Below are 18,536 nucleotides of genomic sequence, written 5' to 3'. Positions count from 1 at the left end.
GATCGTATATAGACGATCCGATCGCCTCGGGCGTCAGATAAGGGGAGCAGCCCTAATGTCTTTGTGGTTGCTCATTGTAAATGTCAGTTTAGCTGATCTCACTGCTCAGCTGCTGTCATTAATCAGACATTAGTCAGACAACGTAGTGATAACATAATAACAGCTGGGTATTGCTGCTGGTTAAGGCAGCTTCATGAGCTGTGATCAAATTTGACATCTCTGATAACAGAAAAATATTAAATGAGAATGGCTCAATCATGAATTTGACTGCATTTAAACAGCAGCTTTTCTGTGTTGAGTAACAAATGAGATGCATTTTTAAGAATGAATTTGAAGTCAAGTGCCAATAATGAGAGGCATTTATATACATTCACAAGAGATTCTGACACCTCAGAGAAACAAGCCTGTTTGGAGAAACGGAACTGGTGCATGAAGTTAAAGTCGGGTCAGGCGTGGCACACAGGCTTTGATGAGCAGGCATACGGTGACTGGAGATGCAGGGTTTTATCAGATTGCGCTTGTTAGGATTGGCAAATGAATAGGGAACACAGCTGTGTTGCTTTAACCCTTTGAAACATGGGCAGATTGGCTTGCTCTAGTTCAAAACCATTGGAAAGTCAATGAGCAAGAGAAAATGACCCAGAAATTAGTAAAAAAAAAAAAAAAACAGAAAACAAAAAAAACAGAAAAAAAACCCAACAACCTAATATTAGTTTAAAAAAGGGTTACAATAAAACAATTTAAGATAAATAAAAAATGACAGGTAAATGACCTGGAAAAAAATACCTGATTAAATATTTATAATTTTATTTAAAAAAAAGAAAAAAATCAATTAAAATACATAATTGTGATAATAAAAATAGAGTTATCTGGATGTTTTTATTTTTCCAAAGCTGTTTTACCCCCAAATTAGTTTTCTTAATTTACTAATTTCTTGAGAAATTTCTTGCCAATTTGCTTAATGCCTGTTTCCCCAATGCCTTTGAAAGAAGTCCAACCAATTTGCCTTGGGTCCAGCTGTGTATAACATGTAAAAGGCATCTGAATGCAGCACAAGAAAAGTGATATCCATCCAAGTTTCAAAGGGCTAAATTAAATAACAGAGTAACAAAAGCGTTTTTTTTTTTTTTTTGTAAAACATGCCACTGCCCCAGAAACCCCTGCAAATGCAGATTTTGGACTCTATTTTCTGTAACAGTTTAGTTGTTTAATACTAACAGGGGAGAAAAACAATTGCTGACTGTCTCCTGAATTGTTGATTGTTAAGCTGATCACCAACTGGCACAAGCCTCGTGGAGAAGATATGTTTACCGCATGTTCCTGCTTGGACAACATGCCCACTGATCTCAGCAGGAGCACTACAAAGCTCCCCATCTCGCCCTCCTTCTCTTCCCCTCTCAGGTCCAGCAGTGCAGAGTTTCAGTTTGCCCTGAGAGAACAGGACACCTCGCTCTGTTTATTCCATCTCTGCTGGTGGTCGATTTTTCATTCCAGAAATAACCGGTACGAGGGCGCCCCCGGTGTATTTTCTGTACAGACGCCACTTAACACGACATCAAAGAGGGCAAGTGAATCACACACCATCCCCGTGCCCCCCCACACACTACCACCACCCGCTCGGAAACTCGGTCACTGTCTCACTGAAACATCTGTAGCCACAGAAAACTTGTGCTGCTTTAGTCGAGGAAGCGTAACCCTCCTGATTAAAAAAAAATAACAATAATCATTTTTTACCTCATGTTAGGCATGGACACATCCCTGAACTTTGTAGGAAATTTTGTCTCTATTTACAATACTTGTGTTATGACAGTGATTCACAAAAGCAATAGTGTAATAGTAAAAGTACATCTGTGACATTTTTAATGACAAACACAAATATTCTACGATTTCTACACCCTGATAGCACATCAGACTTTTTTTTTTTTCTTCCGGGACTTTGTTAAACAATTCATCAGCGATCAATCCAAACAGATACATAAACTGCAGTGTTTTTATGATTGTATCAAAAAAACTGTAATATGAACTAACTTAATGGCTAAGTGTTTTTTTTATTGCCTTTCTACCGTACTTACAGACTAAACCAGAACAGAAAAAAGCACGAGGACTTCACAATAAATAGGAAAATACATTTTGCCTGGCAAAATACCGTATCCACTTCTACGCTCCGTTCAAATATTTTACTGTACACCCGTGTTGGCTGCTACAATTGAATTAGGTGATTTATTAAAAAACAAACACATTAATCATTAAATTGCCCCTATCCAAACACTAAAAGATGAGTGCTTCTTTATCTTTCTTTTACTCTCCACGACAGTCTGAGACAATGCATCCGACTCCTTTTTAACCTGAGAGGACGGTTAAGTCATCAGCGTGTACTCCCACGCCATTGCCAAATGTATCCTAGTTCTCCTTTCCATTGGCCTCTAAGTGATGTGTCGCTTCTGGATCTTCTCAGAAACTTCTTCCGCTTTGACGTGAGATTTAATCATGTTACATGTCGGGGGGGGTTATGTGATGTTTTCCTGAACTTAAAAAAAAAAAAAAAGTCTGTAAACTTCTGAGAGATCCTGCTGTGCTTCTTTGCCATTCAAGCTGAAGAACGTACTGATTGTGTAGTTTTAAGGGTGTGTATGTTTGAAAGCATGTATGTGTGCATGTCTTTAACACAAAAAAACAAAATATCTGCATACTGTGAACGGTAGCGAGGCAAACAGGTAAAGAGATTCTTTCACCCCGGGGTGCCTCCACAATCGGCACCCACAAGAAAGTAAAGAATCACTCGAGTTGGCAAGTCAAAAAAACAACGAAGGCTTCAGTGTCGAAGTCCCTTCTTCTCTCTTTTCACCAAGAGAGATTGTCAGTATTTTTTTTTTTTTAAAAAGTGCTCCTTGAGGGGAGGGGTTGCAGGGTAGGGCGGCCTGTGGTCCAATCAGGACAGTCCATTCCTGTCGGCATTCTCAGACTGGGCGCTATAAAGACAAGATGGCAGCCAGGAGTATGAGGGCGGAGCTGAGCAGGAGGACTGAAGTTTGGCGTCGGTCGGCCGAATTCACATCCCTCCGTGCCGGCTCTGGTGACTCATGACCGATGCCGTCTGAAGGGAAAGAGATGGAAATGATAATTGCCGATGAGCTCAGCTTAGCAGAAAGACTGGAAACAGCAACAAGTTGACGATGGAGTCCTGTCATCAAAATGAGGTTGCCAGGCAACCAGTGAAGACATTTTAAACACGTTGAAATCTGAGCAAATTTGCTTCATTTCTTTTTAAAACATGGGATTACACAATGATCAACTTAATGAGAAATGGCCCCAAAATTAGCACAAACATTGGAAAAAGAAATAGAACATTGAAACAAAGTTTAAAAGGAGATAAAAGAACTGAAAAAAAATCCTGTTGATGTACAAATATAATTGTACCAAAGATATAGGTTAAGTAAAAATGAAAATGCCATTACAGAATGAAATGAAAACAACTTATTGGACTTATATCTTTGGCAAAGAGGAATTCAGTTGCAGTGGTTATTTCAGTTTATCTTTGAGAGCTGATGGACATGTATCCATTGTATTTTTATCTGTTTATTTTTTTTGCAGTAGTCATGGCACTGCAGTGTGCTGTACAGACACTTCTACAAATGGTCATTTGCAGATTGAATCCTTTAACTGATTTATTCTGTCTGCATTTAAAAAAACTGTTGTTTTTTTTCAACAGCATTATGTGCTAATACAGTATATGCTCTGCTAAATGTCACGTCACTTCATGAATCATGACGTATAAAATGAAAGAATAATTCAAAGGAAATGAACATAAAATATTATTATCAGCAGACATAACAAAAACATTACGTGCTGTATATTCCCACCCACCTCTGGGTTCTAGAGAGTTGTGGCTGTTGTCTTCAAAATCGACCCCTTCCTGCGTGGTCCCAGGGTTTTTCACACAATTGTCTTTGAAAAACAAAGAGGAGAGAGGATATGTGAAGATTAGAGAAGTCGAACGTCACTCTGACCACGAGCTGGGGCACAACAGAATAGCAAAGTGGGCAGAGTAGACTCAACAATCCCAGACTCACTTTGAGGCCTGACGAAGACCTTGAGTCGAAGGCAGCTCCGTCTTCCCTTGTCGTCAGTGATCGAGGCTGAGGAGACAGTGAGCAGGGTTGAGAACAAAAAACTGTAAAAGTGTTACCTTTTCCATTTCAAAATACCTTTCATGATCGAAGCATGACTGTGGCTAATTTCTATTTCTGGAAACAAAACAGTCTTTTTCAGAACACCGCTTAACTTCCATGTTTTCATACAATCTGAATGATAATGATTAAATGCATAAACCTGTAGACACAAATAACAAGTGTTTCTGTATGGCTGATTGTGTTTCGACATTCGGCTTTTGAGAACTTTGGCCTCTTTTGTTAAGCATAAATAAAACAGATGATTCTGGGAAAAAAAATCACATTCATTTTTAAGGTATCAAAAAAGTGTTTTGGTATCGATACAGAAACTCAGATATTATAAAAATGGCACCCATTCCCAGCAAGATGCACACGTTTGTTGTCCAAAATCTCTTGTATCTTTTGTATTCATTGATAATCAAGAATCATTCCTAAGAGTACATTTTCATCTGACGAGTGGGCTGTTTTGGCCTAATTTTAAAGGACTTTTGACTTCTACTATATTTTGGAGTCAGCTCATATACTACGTCACTTTAGAAATGTTGCTATGATATGTATGAAATATACAAATTTAGCGGTTCCTGGCTTTGCAGAAATATACAACAACAACACTTTCTTCGGATGCCTGGGCCTTTAATTTATTTTTGACAGCTTTCGCTACATGCTGGACCTCGACCAGTCACGGCCAAAATTTATGACTTTATGAGCACCTGATCTCCATCCTGAAAGGCAGAAATATTTTGCAGTCTGTAAGTTTTGTGCTCCTTGCTGAAAACCCAATAATCTCCTTTCACATTCATTTCATGACTTCACCTGAGACCTCCTCACTCTCTAAAATCTACATTCATTCATAAACATCGGCTTAACAGTAAAAAACGAATAATCTGACAAGGTCGATTGTTTCTTCATCAGAGGTATTCCACACTTATCTCCTTTAAATACTGTCTGAAGAGCTTTATCTCGCCGCCTGAACTCCCCTCTCATCCTCATGTGAAAGCGCTTCTGCTCCATATTTTATGATATGAAACAACTCAATGTCACCCTCATATTTCCAAGTCTAATTTGGCCAGGGGCAGTCATTTCTGCAGATGAGTGGCACGCTGTTATGCTCACCTACAAAATCTCATTTCCTCTTGTTTCCCGATTGTGAAAGGCAAAGATTAAAAACTTTTTCGTGGGGCTGCTGTGATTGTTTTGCAGAGCTAACAAAACTAATTAGTTTTCAAGTAGTGCAGGGGACCGAGTCGCTAATAGAGCGCCGAGAGTGTCTCCAGCTGTGACGAATGGCTTCAACTTCTGTCTGCACTTTTGTCAAGAACATTTTTATGTTTTGTCTGACCTTACGTTCATCCCATATAGATTTCCTCTTCTTTTTTTTTTTGACTTTTTCTCATGGGCCTCCATACTCCGACCTCTGTCATTTCCTGCTGCCTTTCGAGTTTCTGCGACTGCACTTAATTTGACCACACGCACAAACGCGAGCACAACCTGGAGTGTGTTTGGACATCTATGCGAGCATGTATGTAGTTGTGGTTGCATCTGTGCACGGACATGTCCATAGTTTGTCCACAGTCACTCCTCTTTCCTTCCACCCAGACGCTCCGTGCGATGGATTCTTGCCGTGCGGTGAATTCCTGATACAAGTAAACCATGTCAGTGTTTCCACTGCCGCCGATGACTCCGGCTCTTATTTCAAAAGCCACTTTATCAGATGCCGCACGGCTGTGAGAGGAGATAAAAATCATCTTTAAGACTTCACCACGAGAGGAATATTGGGAGTGAAGCAGCCGAGAGAGGAAATAAACGAGAGAGGAGCGGTGTCAATCATGCTGCTTCCGTCTGTGTCAGCGAGTATCGAGTAACTTACCTCACACCCCGACGGTTGCTGGAACAGACGGGAAAACTCAGTGTCTCAGTTTCTGTCTCTGAACTCAGCTGGCCCAAACCCTGTCTTTGTCTTTCTTTATGCCTCTCTGCTCCTCCTGTTTCCTTGGATGTCATTATCTGCCTTTAACTGTCTTGGGCTTCGATAAAAAGTGTGATTCTGCGCTTTCGCATGAACGTTTTGGGGGATAGATATATCGAGACACAACAAAGAAACCATTGTCCCAAGCTCTGATCGAGGGAGATTTTATTAATCTCATGAAATTATCGGATTAGGGCTTCAACCAACAATAACTCTGGTCATCAAACGATCTCTTAATTGTTTCTCAGTTTAAAAATTAGTTGTTGAATCCACTGGTTCTCAGATAGGTGTCCTTGAAAGAGTTTCAGGGCATCCCAAGACAGATGGAGAAAAGGTTATTTCACTATTCAATTAGCTATAGTAGTGAGTCCAATGTGAGTAAGCGATTTTATTCTGATTATAGGCTTCCCTTCGTCCATGGTTATCTCCTCTAGTTCTGGTCTTAGGGGGCGTTCACATCAGGGGCCCGAGCCCTTATCCGAATACACTGAACCCCAAAGGTCCAGTTCATTTGATCAGTGTGAACACTGTGTACTGTATGTGGGCATTGCACCTGAATCTATGCCTAAATCCACTTGAAAGGTGGTCTCAAGTACAGTTCAGGTGTACTTCGCTACAATACGCATCAGGTGTGAACATGAACTGTACCAAAACACAGAAGTGGACGGCTATTTGACACGACTATAAGGTGTTTTAAACCGATTATGACACAGTCTAAACTTAACACTGATGCCTCTATATTTGACAGCAGCACAGCCTGCCGCGGACAGATCCAGATCAGGCTTTGCTGCCGTCTTAAACTGTCGACCACCAGATGTAGCTCTGGTGGTAGACAGAGAGCTCCGTACCCAACAGCAGTGACTGTCTGCGGCCTTTTCTAAACTGTAGCACAACAAAAAATGCCAGTTAGATGATGATGTAAGTGTACTCAAGTACAGAACAAAGTGACTTATGTGGAATGACCTGCCTGAGGGATCAGAGCTGCAGACTCTATGTCGTCTTTTCAATCATGTTTAATAACACACTTTTTTAGAAGTGTTTTTTGGTGATTTGGCCTGTTTATGACATTTTAATCAATCTCATCCTGCTTTTACTATTTATAGTGTAGTTATAGTTTGTTTAGTTCTCTCTACATCTTTAATAATCTCTGTTTTTATTGTAAAGCTCTTTGTAACTGTGCTTTGACAGTTGTTACATAAATAAAGTTTATTATTATGTAAAAGCTGAGTGGCTAGTTGAGAGAAAAATGGTTAATCATGTCTAACAACCAAAATCTTTTCAGATGGAGGTTCTTGAAGCAAAAAAATTATCAAGTTAGAGTCCATGACCTAATGGGAATCGATTTGACACGAAAAAGGTTGAGCACCACGGGCTTAGTCCATGAAATGTAAGAAAGTAGCAAAAAATGTTCGTCACAAGTTCTCAAAGTCCAAGGTGACGTCTTCAAATTGCTTATTTTGTCCAACCTATGGTCCATAAGGAAAAACATGTTAATTTAAATTATATAAAACAGATAAAAGAAGCAAATTAGAGGAGATGTGATAAAAGACTAAATTGCTGATTCATTTCCAGTTTTTTTTTTATTTTTTATTTTGGTTATTTGATTAATCATTCATCATTCATCGTTCATCATTTGAGCACTAACACAGATCTTTTTGTCCACGAACATTTTTATTTGGAGGTAACCAGCATCCAAGGAAAATATTCATCATAGTCATTAAATCATGTAAAGATATATTAAACTGCAGGTTACCATAGAAACCATACATATGTCTTCCACTACACTGCAATTAACTCCCAGCGTACACAGACCGACTCCATATGTTGGATGGCAACATACTGAAATCGATCAGCTGCTGTGACAAACAAGCTGCGCTCATTATTTCTGTGAATAACTTGCTGCTCCTGGCACCTCGATGCAAGCAGAGAAAACAAAAAGCTGTGTAGAGATGGCGTTATCTCCAGTGTTTTGTTGAAAGATCAGTGTTGTGTGTAAAATCCTGCTATGCACAATGACGATATAGTTGACAAAAACAAAATGGAAGGTTAAACTGTAGATTTCAGTCTTATATTAGGTATAGTGTGTGTTGTTTTTAAATGGTGAGGCCCAAATTAAAACTGTAAAACGACTGATTTTCAGCTGTTTTTCTGTTTCTCATTCTTTATCTTTCTCTGATATTGTGTCACACTGTCTTTCTCTCATCTCACTTTCTCACCCTCTTCCCCTCTCCGCTCCGGCATCCCTTCACAGATTCCAACACACACACACAATTACCCAACAGTCTCTCTTCCTTTCTCTCATGTCTGCCACTGAGGTCAGAGTCTGGGTTTTCTATCCTCGAGCAACGCTGCCGTGCTTCACCATGACTGTAACTCCAGCTCTGCCTGCAACTCTAGACCCAGCGTTAGTCAGGTCACCCGGCTGCCGCTGCTGCCTCACCATAACAACGGCAAACCTGTCGGTCACATGCTCAGACACATGTTGCATGTTCGGTTACATGCTGATCGTCGCCCTCGCACATACGGGACTGGTAACACATATGACAGATTGCTGAAAAGGCTGGGATGCCACATTTAGGCCCGGCTTTGGCGTGCCTGTGAGGTGAATAAGACAGATCCTATTTTAAATACTCTGGGATCAGATGTTTTTCTTGTTTATCTTTAGGAACAAAGCCCTTTGTCTTTGCTTCAGCCGTAAGAAGCTAAAGGGAAACTGTTGGGGCACTGTGCTGGCGGGGTTCATGTCATTATCGATGTAGATCTGCACTGGCTGTACAGAGCGGGACCGGGGCGTTTGAAGCGCGAGGGCTTTACAGGGAGACAGTCATCTCTCTCACACAGGGAGAGCCAGACTCTCAACTGTCTCCTCTGAAAATTGGATTTCTATCCCCTGAGATTAGGATCAGGCTTTCCCCGCTCCACCGAGGCTCTATTAGAAAAACATGCCGCCCTCTGAGGCTGCGAGAAGCTCGCAGCGCAGACCTCGTCGTCATATCCGTGACCTTTGACCTTCTCGGACCAGCCGCAATTCTGATCCCACACCAGGGCGGCTTTCCTGCGGGTGTTTGTCTGTCTGCCAGACGGGCAGGCCTTCAGCCAACCGCAGGTGTCATCTATTTGACGTGGCCCCACCCCCCTCTAACCCCCCTGCCTAAGGCGTATGATGATCACCACAGAGGACAAAGGAGTGTCTGTCTTCACTGAGACAAGCAGACATGAACCTCCCTTCAATGTGTCATTTACATGCCCACTTAACAGATTCCAAAACCATATTATATGTACAACACTGGTATTAACTATCAGCTATTGTTCGGCTTTGTTAGACACAGTCAACATGAGATCTGACACTGACACCAGCAGCTGATAAAACACAGTTTACTGTAACGTAACCAGCATCTCTGGATGTGAACGATGCCGAAAAAAACAAGGATCCATCTGGAAAAATATGTTTTTCCATGTGTGACAGCAATACTTATTTTACTATTGGCGCCAATCTAAGCTTCAAGGCTCCAAAGGAGACTTATTTAGAATGTGAATAAATGATGACACACTGTGCACATTGAATTAAAATCAAGAAAAAGAATGTTTTTTTTGTAGAGACAATGTTAAGCTTGCATGAACATGGAACTAAAGTACAAAAGATAAGCAACTGCATTAAAAAAATATTTTGCTCTTTCATGAAATGAAGGCACAAGCCTGTGGACATACAATTTTTTGATACAAAAAATCACCAAGCCTAAAATGCTGTTGGTGCAGCGAGCTAAAGCTAAGGATTACACATTGTAGATAAAACATTCAGCAACTCATCAATAGATTTTTTTGGGGGGGGGGGGCAGAGACAATGCTGTGCTTGCATAGACATTAAAATACAAAAAGATAAGCAACGGCATTAGTATATATCTTGTTTTTTGATAAACGTCAAAGCCACAAGCCTGTGGACATAAAAGTTTTCAGATAGGCCTACAAAAAAAATCAATATTCAAGCCTAAAATTATAACAGTCAGCTAAAGCTAAGGATTACACTGCTAAGATAAAACATTCAGCATCTTAAAGCTGAACATGGGCCACCATCCTGTCTGCTGACAGGGATGGTGGCCTCAAACTTAAAACAAAGTCAGTTAGTATCAGTGCTAGTCAGTATCACTGTTAATTCTGACTAACTTCTTCCGACAGCAACAACAGCTCAGGCTCATGGGTATTGTTGTACTTGGACAGGAAAACTTCTCAAAAAACAACTATTTAATCATTTATTGCTATAACTGATGGCCACAACCCAAATCGATATTACTGTTACATTATCCAGGTGAACAAGTGTTTCTATGTGGATGAACGCAGAGTTTACTATTAAAAGAAAACTTTTATATGAGAAATCATTGGTATATATAATTTCAGAAGCAGCTCTTCTTTCCCACCACAGAACAGTACTAGGACAAATTTGGGTATTATGTGAAATGTTATTACTATAATGGCCTTGGTATTTTCCCCGAGGTGTCTTTGCCTTTTGTTATTTCATCCTCAGATCACATGTTCTCAGGAGGAAAAGTGTCTCAGAGAACGAGGATCTGATGGATGAGTCATGAATCTGAGTCAGTCAGAGATGGTCCATATGGCTTGAAAGTGCTCGAAGCCATATGGACTGTCTCTCTGTCTTTTTCTCTCTTCTTCTCTGGATGATCAATCATCTTCAAAGTCTATGAGAACATCATCTCCACTCAGTTTCACATCAACCAGAGCCAATTGAACAAATAAAGCAGAATTAGTAAATCCACGATTTTTCTTATCGACATCCAAGGAATTACAACAGCATCAACAATTCTCTGGAGCAGGCCACGATTTCCCCAAACAATGCAGTCAACATTTATGCAATGGAGTCGCAAAGACTTGCCAATGGACACAGAAATCCAACAGAAACATCTAGTGAAGGGTGATACATCACTGCACAAAACACTGCAAGAAAAATACAGCTTTATATTGGGTTTAATTCGCATGAGGATAATCTTGATGATGGCTTGTAGCACCGTCCAAGATCAGCGAGATGAAAGTGTTGAAAGACGTGAGAAGAAATTCTCCAGTGACTTATATTTTATCATCAACCTGTCAACCTAATCATAAAAAATCTTCTTTGTGATCTTGAACTCAACTAAGCTGCATTACAAACTTGCAGAACTTCATTTTAGCTTTGAGTGAAGGTCCCAAAGTTTTTAAAGACACAAAATGTGTCCAGATGGAATTAAAAGGGATTCATGGGTTCAATCAGTGGTACATTTTCATTTTAACACAAAAAATCCCCTGAGTTTATTAAAGGAAATGCACAGTTTGGCTTATGTGACCAATCTGAGTTTCATGCTTTTCAAACACCTGCTTTGGGTTTGAAAGCTGAAAAGTTACACTGTAATAAACGTATGTAGAAAACTTTCCATACTTCCACTACCCAGATCCCCTTTGGTTTGATATCTTTATTTTGTTCTATGTCAATATTTGGCTCTCTTTTCACTGACTCTTGCACTTCTTACTATAAAGTTCCTCCGGCCAGTGTCTGAAATCTACCATGGAGAGCACTGTATCTCTTTAGTCCCTCTCTTCTGCCCCTGCAGGGCACTGACTTCACTTATGAAAACATGACTTCCCAGCTGTTTGTTTTCCAGAGTCTTCTCACGAGCAGCAGAAAGCTGAGCTCAGCCAGTCAGCAACAAAAGACACTTCAGACAAGACCTCAACAGTAGAGATGTTTTGCTCCCTCTGGCTGGTATTTTGTCTTGGCCCTCATTCCAAAGACTTGCAAAACAAAACCTGGACATTGCTGCTGTCTTTTTGCAAAATTCCAAGATGAAATTGATATTGATCTACTGATATAACTTCAGTCAAAGCTGGGTATCATTGGTAAATCTTCCTTTGCTTGTGCTAATGCCTGAGTTTCACTACTGATTCCAAAACAAAACTTTTTGGGTAATTTTCATTGAGAAACTTGCCAAAGTTGCCAAAAGTACAATTTCTGTTAATAAGACAGGGATGTAAGGGCATACTCACAGATATAATAATACTCTCTGCCAGGGCGAAACTCGAAGCCCAGGGAGAAGGGAGTAAAGAGCTGGAACTTCTCCGAAAACTTCAACGGTCCGTTTGGCGACAAAGGCCTGTTGCACTCCCAGCGTTTGAAGCCCTTGGCGGTGTGGTCGCAGGAGCTGTAGCCATCATAGTTCACCATGTAGAGGATGTAACGCTCAGCCCGCTCGTCTGAGACTGGGCCAATGTAGTGCGGACAGTAGACATCAAGGTAGTCATTAATGCAGACGTCAATGTGGTAGTCACCCCGGTAAAACCTGGAGGAGAGAAAAAAGGGAAATGTGAATATAACTACAGTGGGTTATGCAGAAAACATTAACTCTGGCAAAAACACCAAACCATTTTGAACTATTTTGTCAAATCCTCCTCCGCAAATTACAAGTCAGTTGCAGGTCTTGGTCCTTTTTTTTGTCACTTAGAGTTGCCCCATAGAGTTTCTGACCGCAAGTGGCGCTATAGACAGCCCAGTCAGAAAATGTTGGCATTGTAGGTTTCTACAACAATGGACGCCTCACATTTGTACTTTGTACCTAACATACCAACATTTCAAGTGACGTAGTTTTAATTTCAAGTATATGAGCTGACTTTTTTTATAGAAAGGTGGAAGGAATGGTGGCTGGTGTCCCAGCAGGGCAAGACGGCTGTCAAGCTGCAGACAACTGTTCGAAACCAACAAGCAACAAAACCGGTTGTTAATTAGTGAGACATCGATGCTTAGCAACATATTGTGGTCTTTCCAACGGCGCTTGTAACGCTGAACAAAAGTGGTTTGTAAGTGACCTATTGCTGTGACTACACTGGCATTTTTGCCTCCAAGCACGGTTGTTTTTTAGTGAGTTGCTGCTGTATTTCTAGAATTTTTTGCCATCGAACCTGGGTGTTTTTGTAGTGACACATTATGGCATTTTCTCCAACATTTATGCCACAGAAAAAGCGTGACCTGTTGCTACATTTACACTGGCGTTTGTGCCACTAAATGAAGGTTGTTTGAGCCAAAACATGACCTTTTTCTTACCATAACCAGGTGGGTTTTGTGCCAAGACATGACCACATATTACCAACTACCAACTAATGTGAACCCACAACTAATATTGAAACATAAAGCAATGTAAAGTTTTAACATATCCCCTACATAAAAGCATACAAATGTAATGTGCCAACATGTTTTTTGCCGTTGGGGTTGCAATGAAGCAACAATTTTATGTGTGAGCCTTGTTTAGTTCACAGACAAGCACGTGGGTGACATGATACGTATTTCTACCAGTGTTTTCACACTATTCCACTAATTGACAGGTTGTAAGACACCATGGGAGGCAGGAATGTGGGGATGAGACAGGAAAGAAAAAGGCTACAAGCAAAGACGGCGTTGATGACAACAATTCAGCCTCAAAATAAAAAAAAAAGACTTTGCACATGTTTTGAGGAAAGAAATGCATCCAAATTTACAGGACACACACAGTGTGTTTAGGTGCTCTGAAAGGCAGGTAAATAAAATCATGTTTGCATTTCACACCAGAGCAGCTTGTGCTTACATGAATGTATTTATTTGTGTTTGTAATCCACAGTGGGGGCAGGTTTCTGTATGTCAGCAATAACACTAACATGATTAATCTATTATTGGTGAGCTGATTGTTCTACGTGTTTATGCATGCAACGGTAATTCCCACAATAGCATCATACAACAACATGCAATCACTGATCTTGACCTTTTAATGATTTATTCACCCAATACAAAATATTGCTGAGTGTGCATGTTCTCTCTTCCGCAGCCTGCTTTGTGTTTTGTTCACATCTAACTTTTGGATACCCTGAGGCGCTGCTTGGCTCAAGGGTACATCGATGGCAGCTGTTTAAGTGGGAGGATAGTTACTCATTGATTTGTTTGGGGAGTCTCTCGCCATCATGCTCCTCGATGACGTGTCTCCGAAGACTTATGAGTGCTCTACAGCTTGATGACAAGAGCTGATACTCTGGGTGTCTTAGCGAGGCTGCAGCTGAAGAAAAACTTCCCCTAAGTGCTCGAAGGCCGGACTGACAAAGACACATCCAGGCTACGGCTCTGGTTTTGTTTACGGGATCTCATCATGTCAGTCTCAATCATCCCGGGACTCTTGTGAGACTCCACCGAATCCCTCAGCAGCACACCCACCCCGACAGAAACCCCTTACGACACACGCGAGTCAGTCCTAAGCCATATATCAATGTTGGTGCTCAGCAGTGATGACTTATGCTGGTGCTGAAATTAAAGTCCCCTAGCGTTACAGGGCTAATCCCCTGGTTAGCATGTGCCTTTAGCAGCTCTAAGAGGATCCCTCTGTAGAATGAGATTTTCATTAGCCCAATATGACAGCTTGATGTAGGAGCCCCTTGTGGAATCTCCGAGTCTGGGAAAAAAACGAGGCCTGGCCCCAAGATTTTTCGCCGGGTGTTTACTGTAAACCGAGTGGACCAGAGTAGAGGAGGGAAAAAGTGCAGCGGTGAGATATGCCAGGTATTCATTCCTGAGGAGGAGTGATTGGAAACACATATTCCCATAGGCGCCGCATAAGGTTGCATATCTGAGGCTTTTAGCGGAGACAGATTAAGCCTCGGACGGCCGGCTGGTTGTGTCTCTATAGCTGCTAATGGCCCGCGGTTCAGTATCACTGACATACTGCGGATGTCTTCAATACTCCACCTCTGTTCATTGACACAGTGAGGGCCGTCAGGGGAGACAGGCCAGAGACCGTGTTGTAGCATGCAGAAGGCTGATGATCCGATACGGGTGAACTCGCCGGGGGGTTTTACCCTGACGTTTTGCTGGCCACGGATCAGATATTACGCACACTCCTGCTCCTCGCGGGAACAACGAGAGTACCAGTCAGCTGATCTGAAGCCAGGTGAAGGGGGAGATTGGGTCGCAGCTGTTGCCGCGGACTCGTACATGTTGGGGAGTAGCACAAAGGGAGGTGTGTGCTCGCCACGGCCTGCTGGGGGTATCATGTTGTCGTTACACAGATTGTAAATGTGCCGCAGGATTAGTGGCCGTCCTACCGGGTTTGCGGGGGCCGCAAATGAGTGTCATGGCGGGGGTGTCTCATGGCATCTCATGGCGGCCATATTCTAATCTTTTTCCTCTCTCTAATTATAGTCTGGTCAAACGTGAAACCAAAGCTCTTGTTTTCTCTCCCAGCTTTCTCTTTTTCACCGCTTCAGCACCAGCTGAGCACTTTGGCTCCAGGCAGGCACAGCATGGTTTCCTTTAGCCTCTGGTTTCAGAGCCACTCGCTGATATTTTGACTACCAGGGGTCAACCGGCTCCGCAGTGTCATGTCCTCATGCAGAAGCACTGTGGGGGTAGCCTGCTTTGTCCTCCCGTGTCTGTACAAAGCTTTCAATGTTAGCGTCAACCTGACGAGTGTCAGTGGCTGTCAGTCAGAGCCGACGGAGTAACAGTTTAGATTAAGCAGGATTAGGAAGAGTTTGTAACTGAAGCCTTTCTAAGAAAGAGGTGAGAAAAAGTGATGACAACTCTGTTCAGACCTTTGTACTTGTATTTAGATACTTGTAAACAGATTGTGTCTCGAGTGTGTTTACTTTTGGCATCAAAATGCATCTCAAAATTAGTTTCAAGTGACCGCTCCGGATTATGTTTCTACACTGGAAAGAAACACATTTTACTTCAGAGCAGGAAAACTAAAACAGGCCAACTTGGCCTTCCAGTTTAGTCAGTTTATTTGTTTATTTAGTTTCATAATTTTGTTGTTGTAGCTGTTGAAACTACTTCCTGCCAAAGAAATAGTTCCTAGAAAAACGGTTGACTGTGAGTTTTGGAGAATATCCAGAGAAGTGGGGAAGCTTTTTATGAAAGCTGCTCTTGAATTGTATTTTTTTTCAGTCCTTTGTGTACCACAAATGTAATTTCCATTCACCTAAATACCACTATTACCATAAACCCACCGCTATTACCCCTTTTCTTTAACTAACCTCTAGTTCTTGAACTTGTTCCATTAATGAATCCTGGAACGTTGGTTCTATCTACTAGTTTTAAACACTTTTGAAGACAAACATAGTGACCATGAAAGCGTCATCAGTGGATTAGACAAAGCACTGCTGAGGTAAACAGTAAAAGTTAAAATGCTGGATTACACTGATTACCAGCAAACGTTTGTTCTGTTAGAATTCCTGCTTAATATCATTTAACTTTTCAAAAACTGTATTATGAAGGAAACAATGTTTTGGTTATCAGTTTGTCAGACTGAATGCTCTCTTTTATGGACAATTTCTTCCTACACACCCGTCCACATGTTTTTAAAGGTGTGCATGAGCCTCCACATTCACATATTTGTTCAAAAAACAGTCATGGCCAAACTATTACTACTAATGAGTCCACTCCAAACTTTTTCCCATGATTTCTCATTGAATGCCTCTATTGTTGCCGTCTCCACTCTCTCTTTCCAACCTGTGGAATATGATGATGTTGTCACAGTTCACACAGGTCGAAGAAAACCTGTTATGATAACTTTTTGGATTCCAAACAAATATACTTTGGGGCAAGATGCTCCAAAAGCTTGAAAATTAGGTGCGAGAACAGGAACAAAACCCATTCTATGTTTGTGGTAAAATGTGTGTACAGGTAGCCCAAGCAACAAGTAGCAGGACAGCGACAATATAACAAGGGAAATGCTTAAGATGTGATGAGGCAACAAGATTATATATCATTTATTTCTACTATTTTCATCGTCTGATAGAATTCAGGGATGAATTGCTTCGTCAAAATCAGAGGCTGCTGCGCCTGTTGCATTTAAAATGTGATTTTCTTGCAAAAATGATTTACACAAGTAATGCATTGACACATAGACAATAAAACTACCGCTTTACAGATGATGTTTTTGTAACGCCCTTGCGACACATAGCCTAAATATCTTGACAGCACCATGTGACATTATGTCAGTAAAAAAAAAAAATGTGATAGCATGACAACTGCATAGTTAAACAATATGCATAAGTCATCAAGATAACTATGACAACAGAAATCCCCCTCTCACGACTAGGCCAAATTTATTAAGCACAACTCTGAAATCTGCGTTTCTGTTTTATTTAGAGCATTCTGGAAAGGCAGTGCAAACCCTCTTTCCACAAAAGATAAAAACCAACAAATAATAACAGGACACTCCAAAAGAATATTATAAGAAACAATGTTAACTGCTCACAATAATTAAAAGACAAAATATCACTGCTGGCAGCTTGCAGACACATCAGGTAAGGTGAAACACAACAAAAGGAAAACAACAACAGGCACCTTGAGGTGGGGGGTGGCAGCTCTAGCTAAGGGCGACACGTCTCACTGTATATTACGTGCATCCCTGTCTGCCTGCAGATGTCGTTTGAGCGATCAGTTTCTCATTCTTGCCTCAGAAGCCTATATATTTTTCCATTTATGATCTCTTCACCAGAGATGGATTTGGGATGGCAGTTCTGAACGGGGTCAAATGTGGCCAAACGTATGCAGCAAAAAAATCCTAAATCTAAAATATGGACTGTAGGTGTTTGTTACAAAAGACGATAAAACGCACAGCGAGGGTAGCACGAGCGCCAACAGATGATCCAGATGTTTGCCAGATGGAGGTTTTTGAGTGGCAGAAATGAAATATTGATAAGACATGAAGCCATAAACACACAGACTGACTCAAGATGTGGTCCAGTGGATGACATTTCATCCCTAAATGCCTCCTGGTTTCGTCTTTTGAGGAGCCTGACCGGAGAATTTCTCCTGCTGATCTCTACTTGGATCTAAAATATCTCTAGCATGAGACTATGAGAGCATCCGTCACCCGTCTACCCCCACGCCGCGCCCCGCCATTGAGCTGGACTGAAGCGTGAGAAACCTTCATTCATTTACCGAGCTATAAACCGTCGGCAGTTTTTGCAATCTACAGCATCGGGGTTTCTTCATTTTCATTACCAGCAAGATTTATTCATCTGTTTTTCTAAATGGCTTTGTAGTTATAGGCTATTTAGTGAGTCATTAAACCTTCATAGGGCTGATCGAGGCAATTTCAACAGTTGTGTTTCCTCTTTTTTCCGTTGTTCTGAGCAGCGGGACGCGCTGAAGGCTGATCGAGGGTTAAGGGGGTTTGATAGGAAGCAGAATGAATGATATCACCAAAAAATAAAAAAAAAAGGTTCAGCATTTCACTTTCAGTTATAAATGTGTCATAATGAGCCATTAACAACCTAGAAGCACCGAAATCCTGAATCCATTTGTCTTGGGGGATTAATGATCCCTGATTGGCTGAATTACTCGCGGCCAGTTGGAGGGGCTTATCAATGAATCAGTAACTGGAGCTCTTAACAAA

The 18,536-nt window shown here is 41.2% G+C and overlaps 1 protein-coding gene across 1 annotated transcript in view; it reads right to left on the bottom strand.

Annotated features, from left to right (window-relative positions):
* Positions 1-875: 875 nt before the first annotated feature.
* LOC121959725 (ephrin-A5b-like) overlaps positions 876-18,536 on the bottom strand; it is an 83,958-nt gene continuing 66,297 nt past the window's right edge. Inside the window, exons 2-5 of the mRNA XM_042509194.1 lie at positions 12,163-12,455; positions 4,071-4,136; positions 3,865-3,945; positions 876-3,094 (exon numbers count right to left, since the gene is read on the bottom strand). Of these exons, the coding sequence (XP_042365128.1) occupies positions 2,970-3,094; positions 3,865-3,945; positions 4,071-4,136; positions 12,163-12,455 (565 nt within the window). The 3' untranslated portion in view covers positions 876-2,969. The remainder of the gene's footprint in view (positions 3,095-3,864; positions 3,946-4,070; positions 4,137-12,162; positions 12,456-18,536) is intronic.

Source organism: Plectropomus leopardus, chromosome 20, assembly GCF_008729295.1.
Source record: "Plectropomus leopardus isolate mb chromosome 20, YSFRI_Pleo_2.0, whole genome shotgun sequence".
NCBI lineage: Eukaryota > Metazoa > Chordata > Actinopteri > Perciformes > Serranidae > Plectropomus > Plectropomus leopardus.
This window is presented reverse-complemented; position numbering and strand designations above follow the sequence as displayed.